At 50.0% G+C, this 23672-nt stretch overlaps 1 protein-coding gene and 1 pseudogene across 1 annotated transcript in view; one reads left to right on the forward strand and one right to left on the reverse strand.

The window, feature by feature from the left end:
- Positions 1-23672, reverse strand: part of Gpd1l (glycerol-3-phosphate dehydrogenase 1 like) — a 41391-nt gene that overhangs the window by 3632 nt on the left and 14087 nt on the right. The window contains exons 2-7 of the mRNA XM_028892990.2: positions 23232-23409; positions 19265-19405; positions 17180-17318; positions 12583-12695; positions 2147-2380; positions 1039-1145 (exon numbers count right to left, since the gene is read on the reverse strand). Of these exons, the coding sequence (XP_028748823.1) occupies positions 1039-1145; positions 2147-2380; positions 12583-12695; positions 17180-17318; positions 19265-19405; positions 23232-23409 (912 nt within the window). The remainder of the gene's footprint in view (positions 1-1038; positions 1146-2146; positions 2381-12582; positions 12696-17179; positions 17319-19264; positions 19406-23231; positions 23410-23672) is intronic.
- On the forward strand, positions 19430-20004 carry LOC114709249 (annotated as a pseudogene).

Genomic DNA, 23672 nt, shown 5'->3' on the forward strand with positions numbered 1-23672 from the left:
CTGACTGCTTCCTGGCCACCTCAAACAGACCTCTTCAGCCACGTGTTCCTGCAGTGATGTTCTACTCCTGCAGGGGATATACTGCAGCATCATAGGCCCAAAAAAGGGGCCGGGGGACCACGGGCTGGGACTTCTGAAACTATGAGCCAAAGAGACTTTTCTCTCCTCTTAGGCTAGCCTCAGATACTGGTAGTGGACTCCTGATCCTCCTGCCTCAGCCTGCTGAGTGTTAAGGTTAGAGGCATACACTGACTACCATACTCCGCTCACTCCCACTCCCCCTTTCAAAATACACGGTCTTACTCTGTAGCTAAGGCTGACTTTGAAATCCCTTTGCAGCCTAAGCTAGCCTCAAACTTGTGGCAATCCTCCTGCCTCATCTTCCCCAATGCTGGAGTTTCAGGCACGAACCACCACACCCAGCTCATTTATTTCCTTTCACAAAAACCAAAAGTACCTGGGTGTGGTGGCACACATGTTAAATCCTAGCACTCTGGAGACAGAAACAGGCAGATTTCTGGTTTATATAATGAGTGCCAGGCCAACCAGGGCATGTAGTGAGACCCTGCCTCAAAAGAAAACCAGTTGCAAAGGTGACTCCCTGTAGATCAAACTAGATCCTAGCAGATGTTCCTAAAGCTCCTCAGGATTGGCTGTGAATGGAGCTCAACACACACAATTACAAACTGACTTAAAACATTGAGACTTTTCTTTTTTTGACTATTTTTTGTTGTTACTCAACTGCAGGGTTCTCAAGTGTGAACCTTGTAGATGACAATGTCATGTCACAATGTAAAAATGCTGGGCACACTTGACTAAAATTTCGTATTCTATACCATGCTTTATCTATAGGATTAAGCTCTTCTCCATGAAGTTGAAATTGGTTTTGTGTAAGTAGCTATTTCCCACCAGAGATGTCCACATCACATGAAAGTCCAAACAGACCTGGTCGAGTCCTAAGTACTCTGGCCAGACAGCTCCCCTGACCCAGCCTCTGCGACTGTCTGAGGAACTAGCCACCCGGACAACAGGACTCACTTGTCAAGCAGCCCCTTCTGCTTGAGGATGCGGTAGACCTCGGCAGAGGTCTGAGGTCCCTGGAGCTTCTGCCCATTCAGCATCTCCTTCTCCAGTTCTTCAATTGTCTGGGGAGCAAAGCATAAAGAATGGACCCCCTTGAGAATGTTCCTTTCGAGAGAGGTGGAGAGCAGAGCTGAGATGTCCTGTTTCCAGGCAAGGAAAGACCTAGGACATTCCACAGGGAAAGATGACACCATGAAATGTGCAGGCAAATGGGACTGCAAAATATCCCATTAAGTGAAGTCACCCAGGCTCAGAAAGGCAAATAGTGCGTGTTTTCTCATACGAGGATCTTACCTTCTAACTGTGTGTGCGTGTGCACATGTGTGTGTTTGTGTACTTGTGTGTCCATGCCCATGTGTGTGCATGCATGTAGAGGCCGGAGGCTGGTGTTGGGAAGACAGTCACTGTCCACCTTCCTCCCTGACCCAGAAGTTACTGACTTAGCTGGGCCTGCTGACCTGTAAGTCCCGGGCATCCTCCAGTCTCTGCCGCCCTGGCACAGACATTACAGGTTCATACGGCTACACCCAGCTCTTTATGTGGGTGCTGGTGAGCCAATGTGGGGTCTTCATGTTTGTGTGGCTGAGCCATCCCCCAGGTCTCCTAGCTTCTAGTGCTTATATCTGTACATTTATGTTGGAGTGGGTGTGGACAGAGGCCAGGAGACTAGAAGTGAGCCCCAGAGAAGGGGAGCAAGGCTTTATGGGATCTGGGAGGGTAGCAGAACACCTGTGATATGAAAGTGGAGGGGAGTCTGGTAGTAGAAGGGCACAATCAGGGATGGCACGGGGAGACGGAAGTTGGGGGAGAATCAACCTAAATTAAGTATTATGAAAATGCCATCACAAAACCTGTTACTTTGTATGCTTAATTTTAAAAAATTAAAAGAAAGAAAAGATAAGGGCATTTAGGGGCCAGAGCAGTCAGGTGAGTACAGCCAGGGCAGACAGAACAGGTGCTGTTAGGGGAAGTCTCTGTGGGGACAGGTCTCACTTCCCCCAGTCTGGGGGACTCGGATGAAAAGGTCTCGGTGTCAGGTAGAGCAGGTTGGGGTTCAGGGTACCTTTCCGGTCCTGGCAAAGGCCTCTGCCACCTTGCGGTTCCGCCCGCCATAGCAGGTGGTGATGAGGTCAGCTACCCCGCAGCTCTCCAGGAAAGTGGCCGTGGACACCTGCCCCTTACAAAAGATCTTGGCGAAAGCGATCATTTCCATGAGTCCCAGGCGGATGACGGCTGCCTTGGTGTTGTCCCCACAGCGGAGGCCATCGCAGAAGCCAGCTCCCACAGCGACAATGTTCTGCAGAGACCACAAAGGAGGGGCTGGCTGACGCCAGAGCACACACAGCCCTCAAAGGGTGTGGACCAGTGTGGGAGGTGGGGTAAGTGTGGAGCATCAGCTGGAGCGTTAGATCACTTAACAGCAGTCCATGCGTGCATTCTCTTTGGACAAACTGGTTTGTCTTTTAAGATTTTTTTTTTAATCAAAACAGTGCTAGGCTGTAGCTTGGTGCCTTGTGCCTTTGATGCCAGAATCCAGGAGGCAGAGGTGGGTGGATTCCTGTAATTTTGAGGCCAGCTTGATCTACACAGTGAGTTCTAGTCCAGTCAGAGCTACATACACCGTCTCAAACATGCACCACCACCACCACCACCACCACCACCACCACCACCCTTGCCTTGCAAACAAACACAAGGATCTGAGTTTGATCCTCAGAATCCATGTTTTATTTTTATTTATTTTTTTTAAAAAAGCCCCCAAACTGAACTCCACCCCAATGCAAACTGACAGGAAAATGGGTAAATTGAACTACTATCCAGCAGCTAATAAATCACTCTGAGCATCTGCACGTGGGCAGTTCTCTTGGGCATGCTCTAGGACAGTGGTTCTCAACCTTCCTGATGCTGTAGTCCTTCAATACAGCTCCTCATGTTGAGATGACCAACCATAAAATCTTCATTGCTACTTCATAACTGTAATTTTGCTACTGTTATGAATTGTAATACAAATATCTGTTTTCTGATGGTCTTAGGCGACCCCCGTGAAAGGGATGTCTTGACTCACAGGTTGAGACCTGCTGGTCTAGGAGATGGCTTGCTGGGTTCCTAGGTAAGCATACATGCAACTATAGTTTCAGCCACTTGTTTCATTTAAATTTCTCCAAATGAATATTCGTGGGGTACCCATGCTTTGCACTGTAGTGCATCTGCTCTACTACGCACAGGCAAATCAGATATGGACTCCCTTCCATAGGTGATAATCCTGTATGGAGGCTACCAGCCTAAGGCCTGTGTTTGTCAGTCACATTCTATGGAGCCTGTCCACACCACCTCCTGATGGCAGATGTGACTGACGGAGATGTGGGCCAGAGGCCTAAAGCACTTTCTATCTGGCCCTTGCAGAAAATGCTTGCCAATCATAACAAGGAAAATAAAATGTGTGTGCAAATGACAGTCCCTTTCTTTCTGGAGGTCCGACAGCCCATCTGACTCTTCTGGGGCTAGCTCCTGATGGACTTGACCTCAAAGGATGTCTGTTTGAACAGTGGGCTTACCAAAGACAAGGGGCCACATTCTGCTTGCAAGCCAGGCCCTGTATCAGGGAACTTGGTTAAGGAGTCTAGGAAACCCATGCTCAGGGCACTAAGCTGGGCCACCTTGATACATTTTGTATCTGTTTCACCCAATGCAGTAGCCCGTGTGGCCACTAAGCGTTTGCAAAGTCCAACTCAGGAGCAGGCCAATGGTTTCTTGAACTTGTGTCGATGAGCTAAGGCTTAGAGAGGGATTGTTAGCTAAATGACTGGAGTTTTGAACCTCCCTGCTGTCTCATGGACTGTGTGTCTGTCACCCATTCTTGATGGTGACATGATAAACAAGCCCTAGGAATTACCGATCGGGGCTGAGTGGGGAGAGCAGGATCTTTCATCCTGCAAGGGGCCACACCCAGGCCTCCGAAGCTCTGACTCTGAGGCATGGGCTTACCCCCCTGTCTCCTGGCTGAGAGAGAGAAGAAGCGGGACTCACCCCTGAGGCCCAACCCCCACACATGGTGTGTGCCCTGTGTGTCACTGATTCCATGCCTAGGACATTTGTCCTCTTTTTTCCCAGGTTGCAGAGACTTCCTCACACCCCAGCAATTCCGTGTCATAGGGACATGTCTCCACGTTTTCTCAGAGGCAGAGGGAGTCCAAGGACAGGTCGGGAGGAGAGAAACACCAGCAATAGCAAGGGCTAACCTTAGCTCAGTGCTAGAGTGCTTGCCTCGCCAGTGAAAGGCCCTGTTGTAAACACTAAAAATAAATAAATTTACACCTCCCAGATTCTCACATGGTGGCCCCTTCATCGGTACAATGAAGGATGAGGAAGCCAGGCACACCGCAGCTTGCCAGGAGACACACCATGCCCGCAGGCCCAGTGAGCAAAAGACACAGAGAGGCCTCCTCAGAGTCCAGGCAAGGGCTTTCTCACGGGAAGAGCTGGCCCACTGAACCAAAAAGCTTTGGCAGGCTTCTCTGTCAACTGGCTAAGCTGGGCAGTATGAGGCCTCCTGCCCCAGCCCAGCTCTTCCGGTCGCTGCACTCAGAGAAAAGGCAGACAAGGAGGAGGGCAGAAGGGAACCAGGCTGTGAGTCCTTCCCAGCAGGACCCTGGGCTCTGCACCACCTCAAAGCTTCCAGGAGTCACTAACTTCCCCACCAGGGGGCTTTGGACAGGCCAGCTCTCTTCTAATAGGACCCTAGACCCTGACCCAGCTAAAACACCACAGTGAGCCAGCTAGAGCATGTTTGAATAGAATTTGAGCAGATGTCCTTTGAGAAAGCTCAGCTATGAAAGTTATCATTATCCCCCTTGCTCATGCAAATCTGCTCTAAACTAGCCACAGGTAAAAATACCGTGGGTTTCGGAAGACCGGTATGTTAAAGCCTTCCTCAGGTCCCAGGGTAGAGCAGTGCTCAGAAGCAGCCCCCTACCTGGAGGGGCGGTTTCTTCTGCGGTGCACTGGGCCAGGCAGACGGGGCTCAGTTCTACTCTTAACCTTGCACAGAAATACAAAACCGGGCTGGGATGTAGATTCGCTGGTAGAGTGCTTGCCTAGCAAGTGTGAAGCCTCATCTTTGATTCCATCCTGAACTAGGTGTGGGTGCTGCATACCTTCAATCCCAGTGGAGTCAGGAGGGTCAGAAGTTCAAGGCTGGGGCTGGAGAGATGGCTCAGGGATTAAAAGCACTTACTGCTCTTCCAGAGGACCTGGGTTCAGTTCCCAGCACCCACATGGTGGCTCACAACCATCTATAACTCCACTTCCAAAGGACCCAACACCCTCTCCTGGTCTACTGGCATGGCACACACTGGTGCACAGGCAGGTATGTGGGAAAGCACCCAAACACATAAAATATTAAAAATTAAAAGAAAAGCTGGGCAGTGGTGTTGCATGCCTCTAGTCCCGGCATTTGGGAGGCAGAGGCAGATGGATCTCTGTGAGTTTGGGGCCTGGTCTACAGAGCTAGTTCTAGGATAACCAAGCTTGTCTCCAAAAACAAAACAAAAACAAAAACAAAGAAAAAAGAAAAAGTTCAAGGTCATCAGGCACATATGGAGTTCAAGGTATCATGTTCTCCCTCCTCCAATATTGATCTCTCTCTACATATTTACATATGTATACCATACATGGGTATGTACAGCATCAAACCAGAGGGCAGTCCATGCCACTGCAGGTCACACAAACACTCCCACCATGTAGGTAGAACTATCCTACATACCCAGGGCGGCATCCCCCTCTTCTGGAAGTTGAATGGCCCACCTACAGGTTGTCTGGATTCTTGCTTTAGCCGTCTCAAGAGTCCTTCCTCAACTGGCCTCTGTGAGAATCCGGAGACTCTACAAAAGCCACCCAGTCTAACGGTCACAAATAAGCCACATGGCATTCTAGAACCAAATAATTTTTCATTTAAAATGTTACTATTAGCATGTGTGTGATGTGTGCATATAGGCATGCACATGTCACAGTGTGTGAATGGAGGTCAGAGGTCAACTTTGTGGACTCTGTTCTCTCCTTCCACCTTTATAGGGGTTCCAGAGAGTTCTGTCTTTAGGCTCAGGCAGGGACTGCCTTTACCCACTGGGCCACCTCACTGGCCTGATCTTTCTGATAATGGAAACATGACTCGGGTTCAGACTACACGAGTCCAAACTGAGCAGTTCTAAGCTAGGACAGAAATGATTCCACACAACCATTGATACTGGAGTTAAGTGAGCAGAAAAACAAACAAGACATATGGATGAAAGGAAATTAAAGACTGGCCAAAGTATGATTGGTTGTGAAACAGATGAGAACCAGCATGTGTGCCAGGCAGGTGGGTATGACAGACCAGGGGGCACAGGCAGACAGACAGACCGTTTGACAGACTAGGGGCACAGGCAGACAGACAGACTGTTTGACAGACTAGGGGAACAGGCAGACAGACAGACCGACAGACCGTTTGACAGACCAGGGGCACAGGCAGACCGACAGACTGAGCAGCCTGTGGTGGTTCACATTAGTCATCAACGTGACAGTCTCTGGAATCACCCAGGAGTGCCTCCAGGCACCCAGGAAGGGAACATCCTGACTGGGTTAACTGAGGTGGGAAGACCCCCTCAGTTAACGGGGTGGTACCATCTCTGGGATGAGGGCCCGCACTGAATAAAAAGGAGAAAAGGAGCTGACCACCAGCATCCATCTTTCTTTGCTTCCTGACTGCAGATAGAGTGTGACCTGCCGGGGCCCCGTTCCTGTCACTTGCTGCCATGTCCCTTCTGCCATGATGGCCTAATCCCCTGGGACTGTGGGCGAGAATAAATCTTCCTTTCAGTTGCTCTCCTCAGGTTATTTTGTCAGAGCAATGAGGAAAGTAATTAGACAAGTTGATTAGTCTGCAGATCGGCCCCAGCAAAGGAGCTAGCCAGGCCAGAGCACCAGAAGGTGCCATCTGCCATCAGAAGCCAATGTCACAGCCAGTGGACCACACTGGGGGGGGTGCCTAGAGGATGTATAGCCAGGCCCCACCTCCTGTTCTTGGCTGCCTGAGCATGTGCAATGTGATCAGCCAGCTTCCTGCCCCTGACGCCATGTCTCTCCCGCCATGATGGATTCCACCTCCTGGAACTGTAAGCCAACACTGGCCCTTTCTCCCTCAAGTTGCTTAGTCCGATATTTTATTTTACCAACAGAGGAAGAAATTAATACGTGGTCTTTGCTGACTAAACCTAAGATGCAGCAGCACTGTACAAATCAAACAGGCCCATGTCTCTGAGGTATTGCTTGCTGCTTTAAAATGAAGTCTGGAGGCTAGAGAGATGACTCAGGGGTTAAGAGCACTGACTGCTCTTAGAGAGGACCCGGGTTCAATTCCCAGCACCCAGCAGCTTACAACTTCTGTAACTCCAGGCCCAGGGGATACGATGCCCCTCTTCTGGCTTCTGTAGACACTGGGCATGCATGTGGTGTGTAGACATACATGCAGGAAAAATACCCGTGTGCATAAAGTAAGTAAAGAAATAATCAGCGTGCCCTTGTAGTTTTATGTACGCTTATATCCTTTTCCTGAGGTTGGCAAGTCTTTCAGAGTAGAGTTTCTGAAGGAGGATAATCCTGGGTGTGTTGGCAGCTGCCTTCAGTCCCTGCACTGGGAAGGCAGAGGCCAGCCTGGTCTATGTAATGAGTTCCAGGTCAGTCAAGGTTACACAGTGAGACACTGTCTTCAAAGTAAATAAACAAAGATGTATAGAAGTGGTTTGCAGACATTCTGGGCGAGGTAATTGCAGGCTCTTCACCTTCACCTGCACCTAGGGCTGTATTTCTCAGTGCAATGTTATTTGTATTATTTAGGTGATATTCTCTGAACATATAAAAAATAATAAGAGAGCACCGTGGAGCTGTCTCAGTGGGCGAAGCGCTTGAGCACAAACGTAGCCGCCAGCACCCATGCATAAGCAGATTCGTGAGGGGGTGGCCTGGAGCCCCAAGTTTGGGGATGGAAACAAGTGGGTCCCTGGAGCTCAGTGGCTGGCCAGTGAGGCAGATTGGAGAGCCGCAGACTCAGTGAGGGACCCTTCTCAGAAATAAGGTGAAAAAGGCTTGGAGGAGACACCCAATATCGACCTCAGGACTCCAGGTGTCCGTGTGTGCACAGGCATGCATACCTGTAAACACAGATCACACACACACAGGGACACATGCAAAGTAGATTCTAACTGAAATCCTCAACCACTAACATAATTTCTTGAGTGTTGGACGCAAACAAAGAAGCCCAACACCTCTTTCAAGGACCTCTGCCATTCTTTTTCTTGCTCTGTTCTGTGATGAGGGCACAGCCAAGCAACATAGGCTGGCCTCTCCAGCGGCCAGGAGCAAGCTAGCCCCACAGAACCAGCGTGAAAATAGCTTTCCACTGCCAGAGTCTGGACTCTCACCCTTCTGCCGAAGGGGAGGGGTGAACACCGGGAGGGGAGAGCACCCAGGCAGGACTGTGAGCAGAGGTGGGGACAGGGACGGTGGCCGTGAGAAAGGACGCACGCTCAGGTCCTTCACTCTGTGCCATGGGGTACCGTGGCTGGATTCAGCTAACAGTGAAAGTCCCTGCTTCTCGGTTTTTAAATCTCCAGTCCTGACGCAGGCACAAGGGATGATGGAAAGCCACTGGGGAAGAGTAACAAGGGGCCCCGGGTCCCCCTCTGCCTCCACCTCCCTCTATCCTCTGTCCTGCAGGCATGAATCCACTTACGGTGCCCTGACAGGAGCACACCGACCCCCATTAACAGAAGCTTTCTAGAACCATCCATCTAGAATCTTCTCACCCAGCACCCTTTGTTCCAGGCAGTTCTTCACATCATCTCCCCACTGCCACCCAAAATATCCAGTCACTGGAAACCGGCTTTGTGCAGCTTCTGGCTAATGCTGAGCAATCAGGCATTCATGGTGTCCCCCGCTGTCGAGTGGTCATTAGTTTAATAGAGGACTATTAAACGCCATAAAAATCTCACCCAATATAAAGCTGCCAAAGCCAGTGCCTTGATGACTGTGGGCAGAGGCCTGCCAGCACATAACTGGAACAGCGTCCCCCATGCATAGAAACAGACGCACACTGCCTGGCAGACCAAACTTTAGTTGGTCAGAAGTCTTTAAACGTGCATTGTGTTTCATGACCATACAATGTTAATTCTAAAAAATGGTTTTAAATTCTGACTAGAAAAGAGGATGTAGACTTCCTGAGAAAGAGGGGTAGGTGCTTTTCTTCCGACTTGCATGTTCCCTTTGGCAAAGTCTCGTTGGAAACAGGCAGTTGGATGCCAATCACCGGGCACCCTTCCCAGCTGCTCCAGCTCCAGAAGCAGTTTTGGATTAAACTGCTGGGTATTTGGGTATTTACATTGAGAAGTCAAGGGGGAAGGGAGGCTGGCTGGCCTCCAGCTTCCTATGTAGCCAAGGCTGACCTTGAACTTCTGATCCTGCTGCCTCCACCTGCCCAGTGCTGGGATTACAAGTATGCACCATCATGTCTGGCTTATGTGGTGCTGGATGGAACCCAGGGCTTCCTGTATGCTGGGCAAGTATTTTACCAAGAGAGCTGCATCCCAACCACTCCCGATCATTTTTAAAAATGACCTTTATTTAAGCCAGGTGTGGTGGCACACAACTTTAATCCCACTACTCCGGAGGCAGAGAGGCAGGCAGATAGATCTCTGTGAGGGCAGCCTAGTCTACATATCGAGTTCCAAGACAGCCAGGGCTACATTGAGAGACCCTGCCTCAAAAACACAAACAAGAAAAGAAAATGCCATTTATGTATGTATGTGTATGTATGGATACTTATTTATTTAGAGTGTATATATTTAGTGTGTGTGCATACTACTGGGCATGAGAGGCAGTCAGAGGACAACTAAGAGTCAGTTCTCCCACCACACGGACCACAGGGACTACCTGAGGTTGCCAGGCCTGGCAGAAGGTGGCTTTATCCAGAGTCATCTCACTGGCCCATCCTCCTCCATTTTGCACCCTCAAATAGGCAGTCAACCAATTCTGATGCTGAGGAGAAAGATCACGGAAGCAGCTGTTGTAGCCCTGCTTCCTCAGACTGTCCCCCTGCCCCCCCCCCAGGACAGAGGGACGAGTGTAGAAACATTTCCCTCGACCTATGCTTTTTGCTTTGGTTTTCCAAGACAGGGTTTCTCTGTGTAGCCCTGGCTGTCCTCGAACTCATAGAGATCTGCCTGCCTCTGCCTCCCAGTGCTGGGGTTAAAGACCTATTCTTAATTAAGATGACGGGAAACCATTGCTTTGGGGCAGTACTTGGACATGAGACCCCACAGACCAGACTTGCCAGAATGGAGTCACTCTCGCCACATCATCAGGCTGACCCCTAGTTCCCAAGGCTTTTCCTGGAAGCAGGAGTCTATCCCGACAGAAAGCGTGGGGCGTGGTGATAACACTCAGGACCGGGAAAGAGTGGGTTCCAGGTCAGTCTGGGCTACATAAAAAGTTGAAAGTCACTCTGGACACTTTGATTAGATGCTATTTTAAAATAAAACCTAAAAAGGCTGGGGGTGCATCTCAGTGGCAAAGTGCCTGCCTCGAATTTGTTCAAGGCCCTGTACTCAAAAAAGGAAAAGAAGGCTGGAGTGTGGCTCAGCTGGTAGTGTTTGCCTGGCAGGCACGAAGCCTGGGATTGGTCCCTAGCACTACCTACACCAGACGTGGTGCACAAGCCTGTAAGCCCAGTGCTTAGAAGGTGGAGGCAGGAGGGTCAGAAGTTCAAGGTCATCCTCAACTGCATATTGCGTTGGAGCGCAGACAGGGCTACTAGAGGCCCTACCTCAAAAACCCAGCAACCCCAAGCCAACTGCAATCATTTGTTGCAGTAACTGTAAGTAGCCTGGTGCTGCTGACCAGGCTTTCTCCATTGCTCTGTTTCCTGGGCTTTTGCTCTACAGAATCCTCAGCCCTGCCCCGCTGACAGGACATAGTTCTCCCTGGCAGATGCAAACCGCCTTCTGCACGCTTGGGGCTGGAGGCCGATTGACCAAGTAATTAAATTTGTTGTGATTTTTTGTCTCCTGACAATCCGTGGTCACTGGCCAATCGAGACTGCTTCTTTTCACTCTAGGGAACAAAGATAAACTATTCTTTGAAGGAAAAAAAAAACCCTCTTGTCAGCCAGCAGGAGACAATTCTTCCACGGGAAAAAGAATGAGAGGCCAGTGGAGTGGAGCGAGAGGAAACAAATTCCCACTCAAGATAACATCTGGGTGAGGAAGGAGACTGTGAAACCCTGGAGCAGCCAAACACAGGTGGCCGTCAAGGCAACCACCTCAGGGAACAAGATGCTGGAGCTGGAGAGAGCCCAGGGTTCAGAGCACTCACTGCTTTTGGCCGAGGACCCAGGGCCCATTCCCAGCCCACACGAAGCAGCTTACAACCTTCTTTCTATACTTTAGTTCCAAGGCCTCTGCGGGCCCTGTATGCATGAGGTACACAGGCAACTGTGCAGGCATACACATATACACATAAATAAAAATAAATAAAGTGGGGGCTGGAGAGATGGCCCAGTGGTTAAGAGCACTGGCTGCCTTTCCAAAGGACCAGAGTTTGATTCCCAGCACCCACGTCAGGTGGCTCACAACCACCTGGAACTTTTGCTCCTGGGGATTCCATGCCTTCTTCTGGCTTCTGTGGGCATCTGTATACATGAGCCCATTTTCAGACTGACACACACATAAATAAGAACAAAATCCTAAAAATAAATAATATGTGTTCAGAAAACAAACAAACTACAATTTGGGGCTAAAGAGACGATGGCTCAGTGTGTAAGGGCAGCTGCTGTAGCACAGGTTCGGTCCCCAGCACCCCAAGACAACTCACAGCCATCTGTAACTCTAGTTCTACATGGTCCAGTGCCCTCTTCTGATCTCCGTGGCACCAGACATGCATGTGATACACATATATACATGCAAGCAAAACATGCACACAAATAAAAGTAATCTAAAAACTTAAAAAGAAACAATTCACTGGTATTTATAAATAAAAGTAATGAGACAGAGCCTACCATCCAGGAAAGAGGAAAGTCAGGCGCCTGTGAGGAGAGCATGTCATGGCTGGGGGGATGGCTCTGTGGCTAAAGCATTTGTCACGGAAACCTGACAACCTGACAACCCTAGAACCCAGTGAAACTGGACACAGCAGGACACATCTGTAATCCCGGCCCCAAAGGAGGATCCTGGAAGCCTGGGCCAACTGGTCTGCCGTACCCAAAGGTGAACAGTAGATAGGCCTTGTCTCAAACCAAGTGGAGTCAAGGACACACATGGCCATGTCCTGACTTCTGCGTGCACACACCTGAGCACACGCACACACAGATGAACCAACCAACCGACCAACACAGAGCCCACTCTCCACATTCGACTGCTAGCATTGGCCTAGCCTGCAAACCTCCTCCCCTGGGTGGGATACCAAGGCCGGCTTTACCTTTAGAGCACCACAAAGCTCCACCGTGTCTGCATCATCTACCACGGTGATTCGGAAGTTGGGTGTCTGCAGCAGCTCTTTGAACAGGAGGCCGTTCTGCATCACTTTGCTACCTAGAGGAGGGTTAGAAGAGCAGGAGATTAGTGACATGTCCTGTGTCCACTTCTACACCTAGCGAGGTTAAAGTGTTAGCTTTTATTACAAAAGTAACATGGGCTCTTCACACACACGCACACACGCACACACATTGTCGGAAGGCACATAGCTATGGATACAAAACCACAGCTCTCACCTCTCAGTGAATGAGAGTTTCAAATGAGTGACTACGGCCAGAAAAACAGACTCGGGCTGCCCCAAATACCGGGTTCCACCATGGCAATAGTCTCATGAGCCATTCATTTATAGTTCCAGAACAGAAGCCAAGCGCTGTGGGATGGTCTGTATGTCAAATTGCTCTGATTGGTCAATAAATAAAACACTGATTGGCCAGTGGCCAGGCAGGAAGGATAGGTGGGACAAGGAGAAGAATTCTGGGAAGTGGAAGGCTGAGTCAGAGACACTGCCAGCTGCCGCCATGACAAGCAGCATGTGAAGATGCCGGTAAGCCACGAGCCATGTGGCAAGGTATAGATTTATGGAAATGGATTAATTTAAGCTATAAGAACAGTTAGCAAGAAGCCTGCCACGGCCATACAATTTGTAAGCAATGTAAGTCTCTGTGTTTACTTGGTTGGGTCTCAGCGGCTGTGGGACTAGCAGGTGACAGAGATTTGTCCTGATTGTGGGCAAAGCAGGAAACCTCTAGCTACAGTCAAGAATCAAGACACTTTTCAGTAGATTGTTAAGGCTGGGTGGGGGTGGTGCACACCTTTAATCCCAGCACTTAGGAGGCAGAGCCAGGTGGATCTCTGTGAGTTTGAGGCCAGCCTGTTCTACAGAGCAAGATCCAGGACAGGCACAAAGCTACACAGAGAAACCCTGTCTCGAAAAACCAAAAAAATAAAAAATAAAAAATAAAAAAACCCCACAAACCAAAAACAAACAAAAAACCAAAAAAACCACAACCAAAAAACAAAACCAAATAGACTGGTAGGACACCAGGAGGTTACAGTGGAGTGCAGAAAGCTTTGTCACAGGCTTCAGGTGCCACTTGGTGACATCTTAGCTTTCGGGTTGGCAGATGCCAGTGATCTGAAGTTGATGCATTCCAAAAGGTTTTACCCAGTAGTCACGGGATGTTAGAGCAGACACACAGGTAGCCAATACGTGGCTGTAAAGGGGGCTAAAGACAGATAATTGGGTCTATGCACTCCAAATCTCTTCAGTAACTAAGTTCAATCAAGTCAGTCAGCCTTGCATGGCTTTTTTTTTTTTTTTTTTAAGGGTACACTTCAGTTCAGATAGCAGAAATAGAAAATAATGATATCTCTTGCCTAGCACTTGGGAGGTTTAGGCAAAGAGTATAGGAGTTCAAGGCCAGCCCATGTCACCTAACACCCTGTCTCAAAAATCAAAAGCAGTTGTAGGCTGGCAAGGTGGCCCAGTGGTAAATGTGCTTGTTGTGAAAGCCTGGTGACTTGCGTTTCATCCATGTAAAGGTGAGGGGGAGAGGCAACTCCACAGTGTCCTCTGACCTCACATGTGCCCTTGGCACAAACACCCACCCTACACAATAATCATTAATTCTGAAAAAAAGAAAATTTAATTATCCCATAATACCAGAACCAATTATTTACAATTCAACAAACGACATCTGACATACATTTTTAATTTATTAAAACTTGAAAAGTTTTTCTAGAAACAGAATGTAAGACCTATATGTGTTTTAGAATCTGCTGTACACAAATGCTATCAGATAGATACGCAGCCAGAAAACCTGCCTTGGTCATGGCCATGCTCCCCTTCTCAGGAGCAGGACTTGAAGTGTCCAGTGCTCCTTGGCTTTCATGCACTCAACTGCTTTTATTCTTGTGTTTTGGACACTTTGATTAAACAGTAGTGTGATGGCTATTCTTGGTTGTCAACTTGACTATATCTGGAGTGAACTATAATCCAGAAATAAAGGGCACACTGTGATCAGATCTCCACCCCCCCCCCCACCCCCGGAGACAGGGTTTCTCTGTGTAGTTTTGGTGCCTGTCCTGGATCTTGCTCTGTAGACCACGCTGGCCTCGAACTCACAGAGATCCACCTGGCTCTGCCTCCCAAGCGCTGGGATTAAAAGCGTGTACCACCACTGCCCTGCTATAATTGGGATCTTTAGGCAAGAAGACAATGTGGTGGGAAGACCCATGCCTTTAATCCAGACCTTGCCCCAGAAGGCACACCTTTCATCTGGGCCACACCTTCTGCTGGAAGTCTGTATAAGGACAGCAGAAGAAGGAAAGGTTGTTCTTTGCCTGCTTACCCTCACCTTGTCAGAACTTCTGTTCCTTTTTCAGGACCCCAGCAGACCAGCTGTGACACCCAGCCTCGTGGGACATCATAGCTACTAGATTCTTGGAGTTTCCATTCATAAATCATTCCAGTAGAATTCCCTTATATATATTTAGAGAGATTGATTCCATAAGTTCTGTGACTCTAGAGAACACCGACTAATATAAGTACAGTCAGGTGTGATGACATGCCTTTAATCCAGAGTCTGGAGGCAGAGGTGGGTGGATGTCTGTGAGTTCGAGGCCAGCCTGGTCTACTTAGTGAGACCCTGTCCCAAAAAATGAAACAAGGCAAACCATTAGAAACCAATCCTAGCGATCCATATGTTGCATGTAACCCTAGTGTCTGTGAGGCTGAGATAAGAGCCATGAACTCCCAGTTAGCCTGGCTGCATGGAGAACCTGGTTTCAAAAACACTAAGCCACAATAGCAACAAAGGAAGACCAAACCAAAGTAAAACCTTACCCGTAATGCCCCATGTGAAATCTGTTCTGACTGGTGGGGTGCGGTGGACTAGGCAAATCCCCTCCCCAGGTTCTAACTCAGGACCTCAGGCCACAAGCTGGCTGCAGCCACCAGGACACTGGAAAACCCCAGAAGACTCTAGCCCCAGGCTCTGCCTGTCTCCAGGTGGGAGACCAGCTGTTCCCAAGCCTGCCTGCACATGGCACCACCCGGGAGCTTTAAAAACACAGGTAACCAGGCCGCGACCCAGATCCACTAAATCACAGCCTGGGATGGAACAGTATGGCTAGCATTTGCGACTCCCTTGGGGATTCGGACAGAAGCCAGGCTTTCAGATCTTTGATTTAACCTCCTCCAGCTTCCTCCTGAGAAAAAACACCAGGTACTCCCAGGACGGCTGCAAAGTTAAGTAAAAATCAGAAAGAAAACAGCCTTGGTGGGAACGAGGCTCCAGCCCCATAATTATGAAGTCAGCTGACAATTTGTGTGTGTGTGTGTGTGTGTGTGTGTGTGTGCGTGCGTGCATGCAAGAATGTATGAATGTGAGTATGCTTGTGTAAGCGTGTGTGTCTTGTCTGTGCAAAGTACTTGCCTGTGTGTGTGGAGGCCAGAGGTGGGCGGTCCCCCCATTCCATATTATTTTTCAGATCACATATATGTCAGAAACAATGTTAGATATCTAGGGTGTGCGGCCCTAACAGGACTTCTGTGAATAAATACGGAGTTATATTAGTTTTAAAAAGCACACAGGTTTGGTAAAATCAGGAGCAGGGAGGCATGTTCTCCACCAGGGGGCAGCAGCACACACCACGACAGCATTGCCATCTGGTGCTATCAATTAACGCCAGTTTCCCCCTCCATAGAATTCAGTGAGCTGATACTCCTGACTCTACAGTTGAACATCCGCTGGTCCTTAATGTCATCAATCCAGAGACCCGGAGGCTGGCGATGGAGCTCAACGGAGAGCTTAGCATGCCCAAGGCCCAGCCTACCAAATAATAAGGTGAGCTCAGTGCTTTTTATTTACAACTGTATGTGGGTGTTTGGCCTACATGTCTCTGTGTGCACCATGTTTGTGTCCATGGAGGCCAGAGAGGGCACTGGATCCCCTGGAACTGAAGTTACAGGCATTTCTCAGCCTCCATGTAGATGTTGGGAACTGAACCTGGCTCTTTTATAAGAGCAATAAGTGCCGTGCCGTCTCTTTGGCCCCTCCAGCTCTTTTAGCAAGTAAGGTCTCTCGTGGATCCTGGAGCTCACTGATTGGCTAGGCTAGTTGGCCAGTCCTTGGGATCCTCCAGTCACTGCCTCCCCATACCTGATTCTGTGCCTGCTTTTTTCACGGGCATGGGGATCTGAACTCAGGTCCTCATGAATGCTCAGCAGACTCTTACCTATTGGACCATATCTCCAGCACCCTCTACCTTGCTCTCTACTGAGACAGGGTCACAGGTAGCCCAGGCTGGCCTCAAATTCACCATGTAGCTGAGGCTGGCCTTGAACTCCTAACCCTCCTGCCTCCACCTATTGGAATACTGGAATTACAGGCTTGAGTTCATAGGTAGAGCATGTGTGCAGCACATATGAGGCCCTGAGCCTCCAGCACCAGAGCAGGGAAGAGAGGCAGAACCAAGTGTGGGCTGGGGAGCAAGTAGGAATAATACAGGCTAAGCCCCAGGGCCATCTGCGGCCTCACCAATGGTGGTCTCACAGAACTTCTCGGCAGCCACCTCACTGGCGATGTTGGCCCCCATCAGCACGCTGATGTCAATGCCCATCTTCTCTCTGATGATGTCGGAGATGAGCTTCAGCCCTTCAGGGCCCTCATCTATGCCCTGGAAGGATGCAGAGGAGTCAGGGGGACTGCAAATCAAAGAGGCGAGAGACACTTGTTTTATAAGTAGTCTTAGCTGGACGCGGTGACTCACACCTACATCCCATCATAGCTATAACCCAGCTGAGGCAGGAGGGCTGCTCTGAGTTCAAGGCCAGCCTTGGCCATGTTGGGAGTCAGCCTGGGATACGGCTGAGACTCTGCCTCTATCAAATCCATGTGAAAGAATAGAATGAAGCCACTCGTTTTGGTAAGATGGTGTGGAGGCATAGAGGTCCCTATGCTCACATATAAGCACTGGGGGAACCAGGAATGAGAACACATGGGGTTGTCTCATCAAACTGAGAGATATGTAACCTCTTTCCTGTCCAGAAGGCTGGGAACAGACGGGGTTAACAGCCTGGTGACCTTTGCCCTATCTGTGTGGTGAAACCACACCAGATCCTCCCCAGGCCCTTATCTTAAACTTGTTTTTCTCAGTCAATCTGGAGAACCAATCTTTGTGGAAAATGTCACGTGTACTTTACAAAGAGTTTTGATGTAGCCACATCTTAGGCTTTATTGTGTACACAGGATTGAGTTAATTATCACCAGGAAATTTTGTCACCAAATTGTGCTATGCTTTAATATGCCTAAAATAAACGATTTGGGGTCAGATTCTCAAAGTTTGAACCAACACTGGCTACTGAATCATGTTGAGCCAGACCGCCTTCTTATCTCTTGAGAATCGGCACTCTGCTGGCCATGGTGTCTGCAGAGACCCTTACAAATGTAGTTGAGGTTACTTTGCAGGATGGGAGCTCTGGCCTGGAAGGCCCTGAGAGCACACAGGCCCAGTGGCACCTTCCAGGGCTCCTGGAGGCTTCCAGGGAGCAGGCTACTGGGGTGACAAGGGAGACCCTGATGCTGCACAGAGGGACTGGGCCCGTAGCACACGCTGTCCCCAAAGTCAGCGTCAGGCACCAAGGAAGACTCCAGTTTAGTCCGATCTATCACCAGCAAGTGGAGAGTGGGCGGCCCCTTGAAGAGGGCAACCGCACCGTCATCTGGCTCTGGGTGCACGGGTGTGGAACCTATGACCAGCTGAGGCCACACCAGCTGGCCCAATCGGAAGGTGACATAAAGGTTCTTTTCTCTAGGGTGGGGGAGATAGATCTGTGCTTGGTTCCAGCTCCAGGGGGATCCGATGCCTCTGGCCTGTGAAGGCACCTGCGCTCATGTGTACACACCCATCCTTAGACACACACACACGTAATTAATAAAATAAATCTTGGCTAGCTACTGCATTGGCTACTCTCATAAGAGGCAGGGTGAGGGTCTTCTCCCATCGGACAGAACAGCTATCCTGAATGCTGTCAACACCTCACTCAATTTTCTTTTACTGAATTAATTTTTATTGTGTATAAGCGTTTTGCCTGCGTGTATGTCTGTCCACCTTGTGTGTGTAGTACCCAAGAAGGCCAGAAGATGGCATCAGGTCCCCTGGAATTGGAGTTAAAGACAGGAGCCTCTCGGTGGGTGCTAAGAACAAAACTTCAGTCCTCTGGTATGCACAAGGAGATGGATTCCAGCGTCACAAAACAGACAAAACAAAACAAACAAACAAACAAACAAAAAGAAAATACAGGAAGCCAGCGGGTACCAGCATTCCACATTCTCTACTCTGGTCTGCTGGGATGTGAGCTAGCAGTCGCCTGAATGCCGCTGCCTCCACACAGCTGTCCACAGCCATGCCTGCCTGGCCTCCTTGGTCATAAGGGACCACCTTGCCTCAAACAGTGAGCCTGAATAAATCTCTCCCTGCTGAAGTTGCTTCCTGTCAGGTGTTTAGTCATAACTGATGACAGGTGCCCGATAGACCTTCTCAAGCAGAGGAAAGAGGGAGTGAATTCTAGAGGAACCGGGGTCCAGGGGCCCACCTCCTGTCTGCTCTTCCTGGGTGGTTACCTTGATGAGCGTGATGCCTAGGGCCTTCTTGGGCACCCTGCCCGTGATCTCATCGCAGATCTTGTGAATGAACTGGTGGGGGATGACGAACACCAGCAGGTCTGCATCCTGCACAGCCTCGCTGAGATTCGGGACAGCAACCTGCAACAAAATGGGGGACAGATAACCCCTGCAGAGGTCCAGTCAGTCCACACCCTCACCCCTCCAGAATGCACACTCACTGCCGTGAGGTACTGCCGTCTCTGCCCCCATTCGTTCTAGGAAAAGGATCCTAACATGTCCTTTTAATTAAGTGTTGCTGGCTCTTTCTCTTCAACGAGGCGGCTGAGCAGACGCCAACATGCAGATCTTTGTGAAGACCCTGACGGGCAAGACCATCACTCTAGAGGTCGAGCCTAGTGACACCATCGGGAATGTCAAGGTCAAGATCCAAGATAAGGAAGGCATCCCACCAGACCAGCAAAGGCTGATAATTTGCCGGAGGACGGCCGCACCCTGTCAGACTACAACATCCAGAAAGAGTCCACCCTGCACCTGGTGCTGCGCCTGCCTGGTGGCATCCTCGAGCCGTCCCTTCGTCAGCTCGCCCAGAAGTACAACTGTGACAAGATGATCTGCCGCAAGTGCTATGCACGCCTGCATCCCCGTGCGGTCAACTGCCGCAAGAAGAAGTGCGGCCATACCAACAACCTGCACCCCAAGGAGAAGGTCAAATAAAGCTGGGGCCGTACCTGGTCCATGACCCCCGGGACCATGGGGGGGGGGAAGTGTTGCTCAATTTTAAAAAGTACAACTTTATTTACTTATTGGGGGGTGTGTGTGTGTGTGTACATGTTGTGGCATGCATGTGGGGGTCAGAGGACAATTGAGGTCTCTCCTTCTCTGTGTAGGTACTGGGGATTGAACTCAGGTCATCAGGCTTGGGTGCAGACACCTTTACCCACTGAGCCCTCTCATCTGCCCTGCTGTTCTTATTACTGCTTTTTGAGACAGGCTCACATTTATTGCCCAGGCTATCCTGGAGGTCACCGTGTAGCCTAGGCCATCCTCCTCCCTCAGCCTCTCTTTAATCCTGGATACCAAACTGTTAAGGCCGAAGGATCAGGAGTCCTAAATTATCTTTGGCCACACTGCAAGGTTGAGGCTAGCCTGGGCTACACAAGACTGTCTCAAAAGGTCAAAAACCAACCCAAAACCCCACTGATGTATATAGACAAACGGATTTTAATCTTGATGAGAACAGTGTTTTTAAAGACTGGCAGAGCTCGGCAGAGAGAGACAATGAAGAGCAACTCAGAATGTGCTGTGGTCAGTGACTCCCATGTCACACCGGGGCCAGCTGAAGCCAGCATGCAAAGCAGGAGAGCCTTCGCCTGGCCACGCTCCAAACACGAGGTCCTGTCGGAGAGCAGGGAAGCCAGATCGACCACTGCTCTCCAGTGACAGGGAAAGACAAGTGTCCTCTCCATTCAGGTCTAGGGAAGCCGCACTCTCAGGCCAGCCAGCTGTTAGCCAGCCAGTGGTGAAAACGGCGTCCAAGACGGGCAGTCGCCGTCCTGAGCGGGGGCCCTCAGGCAGGACTAGGTGTGTGGTGGGTTAGGACCCACGAAGGTAGACGTGGCCTCTGAAGTCATGGCCTCAGCGGTAGACATGCACAGCAGTGCTGGGCTAGGGATGGGCTCAGTTAGCAGAGAGCCTTCTCGGGGTGTGTGAAGCCCGGAGTTTGATTCCCAGCACCACAGAAACCAGGGGTGGTGGGCTGGGGAGAGGAGGCAGGAAGATCAGGAGTTGAATCGTCCTCAGCTCCATACCAAATTCGAAATCATGGGATCTAGTGTCCAGGGGTGCTAGAGAGACGGCTCAGCAGTTTCTGTGGCTCTTGCGGAGGACCAGGGTTCAATTCTCAGCACCCACATGGTGGCTCACAACCATCTATAACTCCTGTTCCAGTGGGTCCAGCACCTTCTTCCGACCTCCGTGGGCACCAGGCATGCATGTGGTACACAGACATACATGCAAAAGGCAAAACACCCGTACACATAAAAGCTTAAAAAAAAAAAAAAAGGTTTGGTTAAAAGGAATTAGAGCTGGGCAGTGGTGAGCACGCCTTTAATCCCAGCTCTCGGGAGGCAGAGGCAGGCGGACCTCTGTGAGTTCGAGGTCAACCTGGTCTATGGAGCAAGTTCCAGGACAGCCAGGGCTACACAGAGAAACACTCAAAAAAACAAACAAACAAACAAACAAACAAACAAAAAGTCCAGCAATCCTGTGTATGTACCTTCTTCTCAACTCACAAGGTGCTTAAAATGAGCCTCTAGGCAGTTACAGAAGCCAGAGGGGAGAGGGCAGAGAGGGCCATACTCGTGTTGTGACCTTAAGGTTCCAGTCCTGGATACACATGGCTCCAGGAGCACTATCGAGAACAGAGGTCACATAAATGTCCACTCCAGAGAGCAAATGGTCGTCTGGATGCAAGACACTAACAGAGCCCTAGGAGTGGGCCTTGCCTCCCGTCTACATTCAGCCTGGCAGGGAGGTGGTCAGCGAGGACGCCCTGCTGCCGCTGCCGTATCTGGTGCTTGCTGCTCCTCCGTTCACGCAGCGCACAGGCTCTTGCTCCTTAGAACCATCCCCCGCTCGGAGGATTCATATTAAGATACCTGGCCCCAGGGCACAGATTTATTATCTCAGCTACTCAGGAGGGTGAGACAGGAGGATCGAAAGTTCAAGGCCTGCCTGGGCAACACAGGGAGATCATATCTCAAAATAAAAAGGAAAAGCACCATGGTAGGTAGTCTGGGTATCTAGAAAGTCAAGAGCGGAAAGCCGGAGTTACAGGCATGGAGTAGACGGAGGGAGCGAGTTCCCTGGTGACTGGCATAAGGGAAGAGCAGGACAGTGAGGTGCCTGGCCCACAGAGAAGGCGCCAGCCTGGACCACACAGACCCTCTCTCAACCTCCTAACTCCCCTGCCTCAGTAAGCAGGTAGGAAGCCCTGGGTTTGATTCTCAGCACAGCATGACCTAAAGCAGTGGTGCTAGTACCTGGGAGGTGAGAGCAGGAAGACCAGAAAAGTTCAGTGTCATGTGTGTGTGAGGCCAGCCTGGGCTACATGCATGCATGTTGTGGGGTGGGGGAAAGGTCTAAAGACTCAAAAGAAACGAATGTTAATTAACTAACGAAACTGTCAATGGGAAGGGCTCTAATCCAATATGGCTGCTGTCCTGGTAAGAGGGAGTAATGAGGGTGGGTGGGGTAGCTGGATGATGGTTAAGAGAACTTGCTGCTCTTCCAAGAGGACTGGAGTTTGGATCCTAGGATCTCGTAGTTCACAACTGTAGTGGGTGGCCATTCCAGCTTTGATCTGGAGTTCCAACCCCCACTGAGACTCTGGCAACTGTCACGCCTACAAGGCAGGACCAGGGGAGGCACCTGGGGACCCGAGAGCTGGATGGGCGAGCGCTCTCTCTGTGCCCGGACCCTAGACAGTGGAGGTTGACCTAGACGGTGGAGGCTGACTGAGCAGAGCTCCAGAGAACACCACTGGACTGCGATACTTCTTCCCCAGACCCCGCAACCTACCTATCCCTTCATTTGTTATTTTATCCACTAAATAAACCTTCCTTTTAACTACGTGGAGTGGCCTTAATAATTTCACCAATACACAACCTCCTGTAACTCCAGCTCCAAGGGAGCCAGTGACCTCTTCTGACCTGGAAGCACACCCGGGCACAGAGCACACAGGCACACATTTTTAAGAGGTAGTAACAACAGTTTCCACAGAAGAAACACAGGCCCTGTCTCAAAGAACAAACCGACCAGAATCTAAGAAAAGCAGAGCCAGTCAAGTGACAATGGAGACTGGGAAAAAGGGAGGTCACTTGGCCTAGTCCGGGTCCCCTTGCTGCTCGGAGGATCACAGCCTGGAGAGTGAACCAAATGTGCCCCCGCCCCCACCAAGTCTTACCACATTTTCTGGCAGCTTGTGTCCGGGGAGATATTTCACGTTTTCGTGGTCATTGTTGATGATGTCTGTCAGCTTCCTCCCGTTAACGGTCTCTTCGAAGACCCACATCTTGACTGTGGAGGCGAACTTCTGCAGGTTCTTTACATTATTTCCAATGATTTTTGCAACAGCTGATCCCCTGTAATGAGACCACGGAAGAGGGGAAAAAAATTAAACTTATTTGAGAAGAGAAAAAGCATTTGAGTGAAATGCAGGAGTCTTGCGTTTCGATTCTGAGACCTCTGAATCAGCTCAAGGTGAGTGACATGGGAACTCAATTGTTCTCATAGGCAGTCCCCCCTCAACCCACCCTATTATAAGGAAAATGCCAGCATTTGGTACAAAGTTTCAAAATAAAGCAGAAGCTTGGGGTGTAGCTCAGTCAGTAGAGTGCCTGCCTAG

Source organism: Peromyscus leucopus, chromosome 7 (assembly GCF_004664715.2).
Source record: "Peromyscus leucopus breed LL Stock chromosome 7, UCI_PerLeu_2.1, whole genome shotgun sequence".
Lineage (NCBI taxonomy): Eukaryota > Metazoa > Chordata > Mammalia > Rodentia > Cricetidae > Peromyscus > Peromyscus leucopus.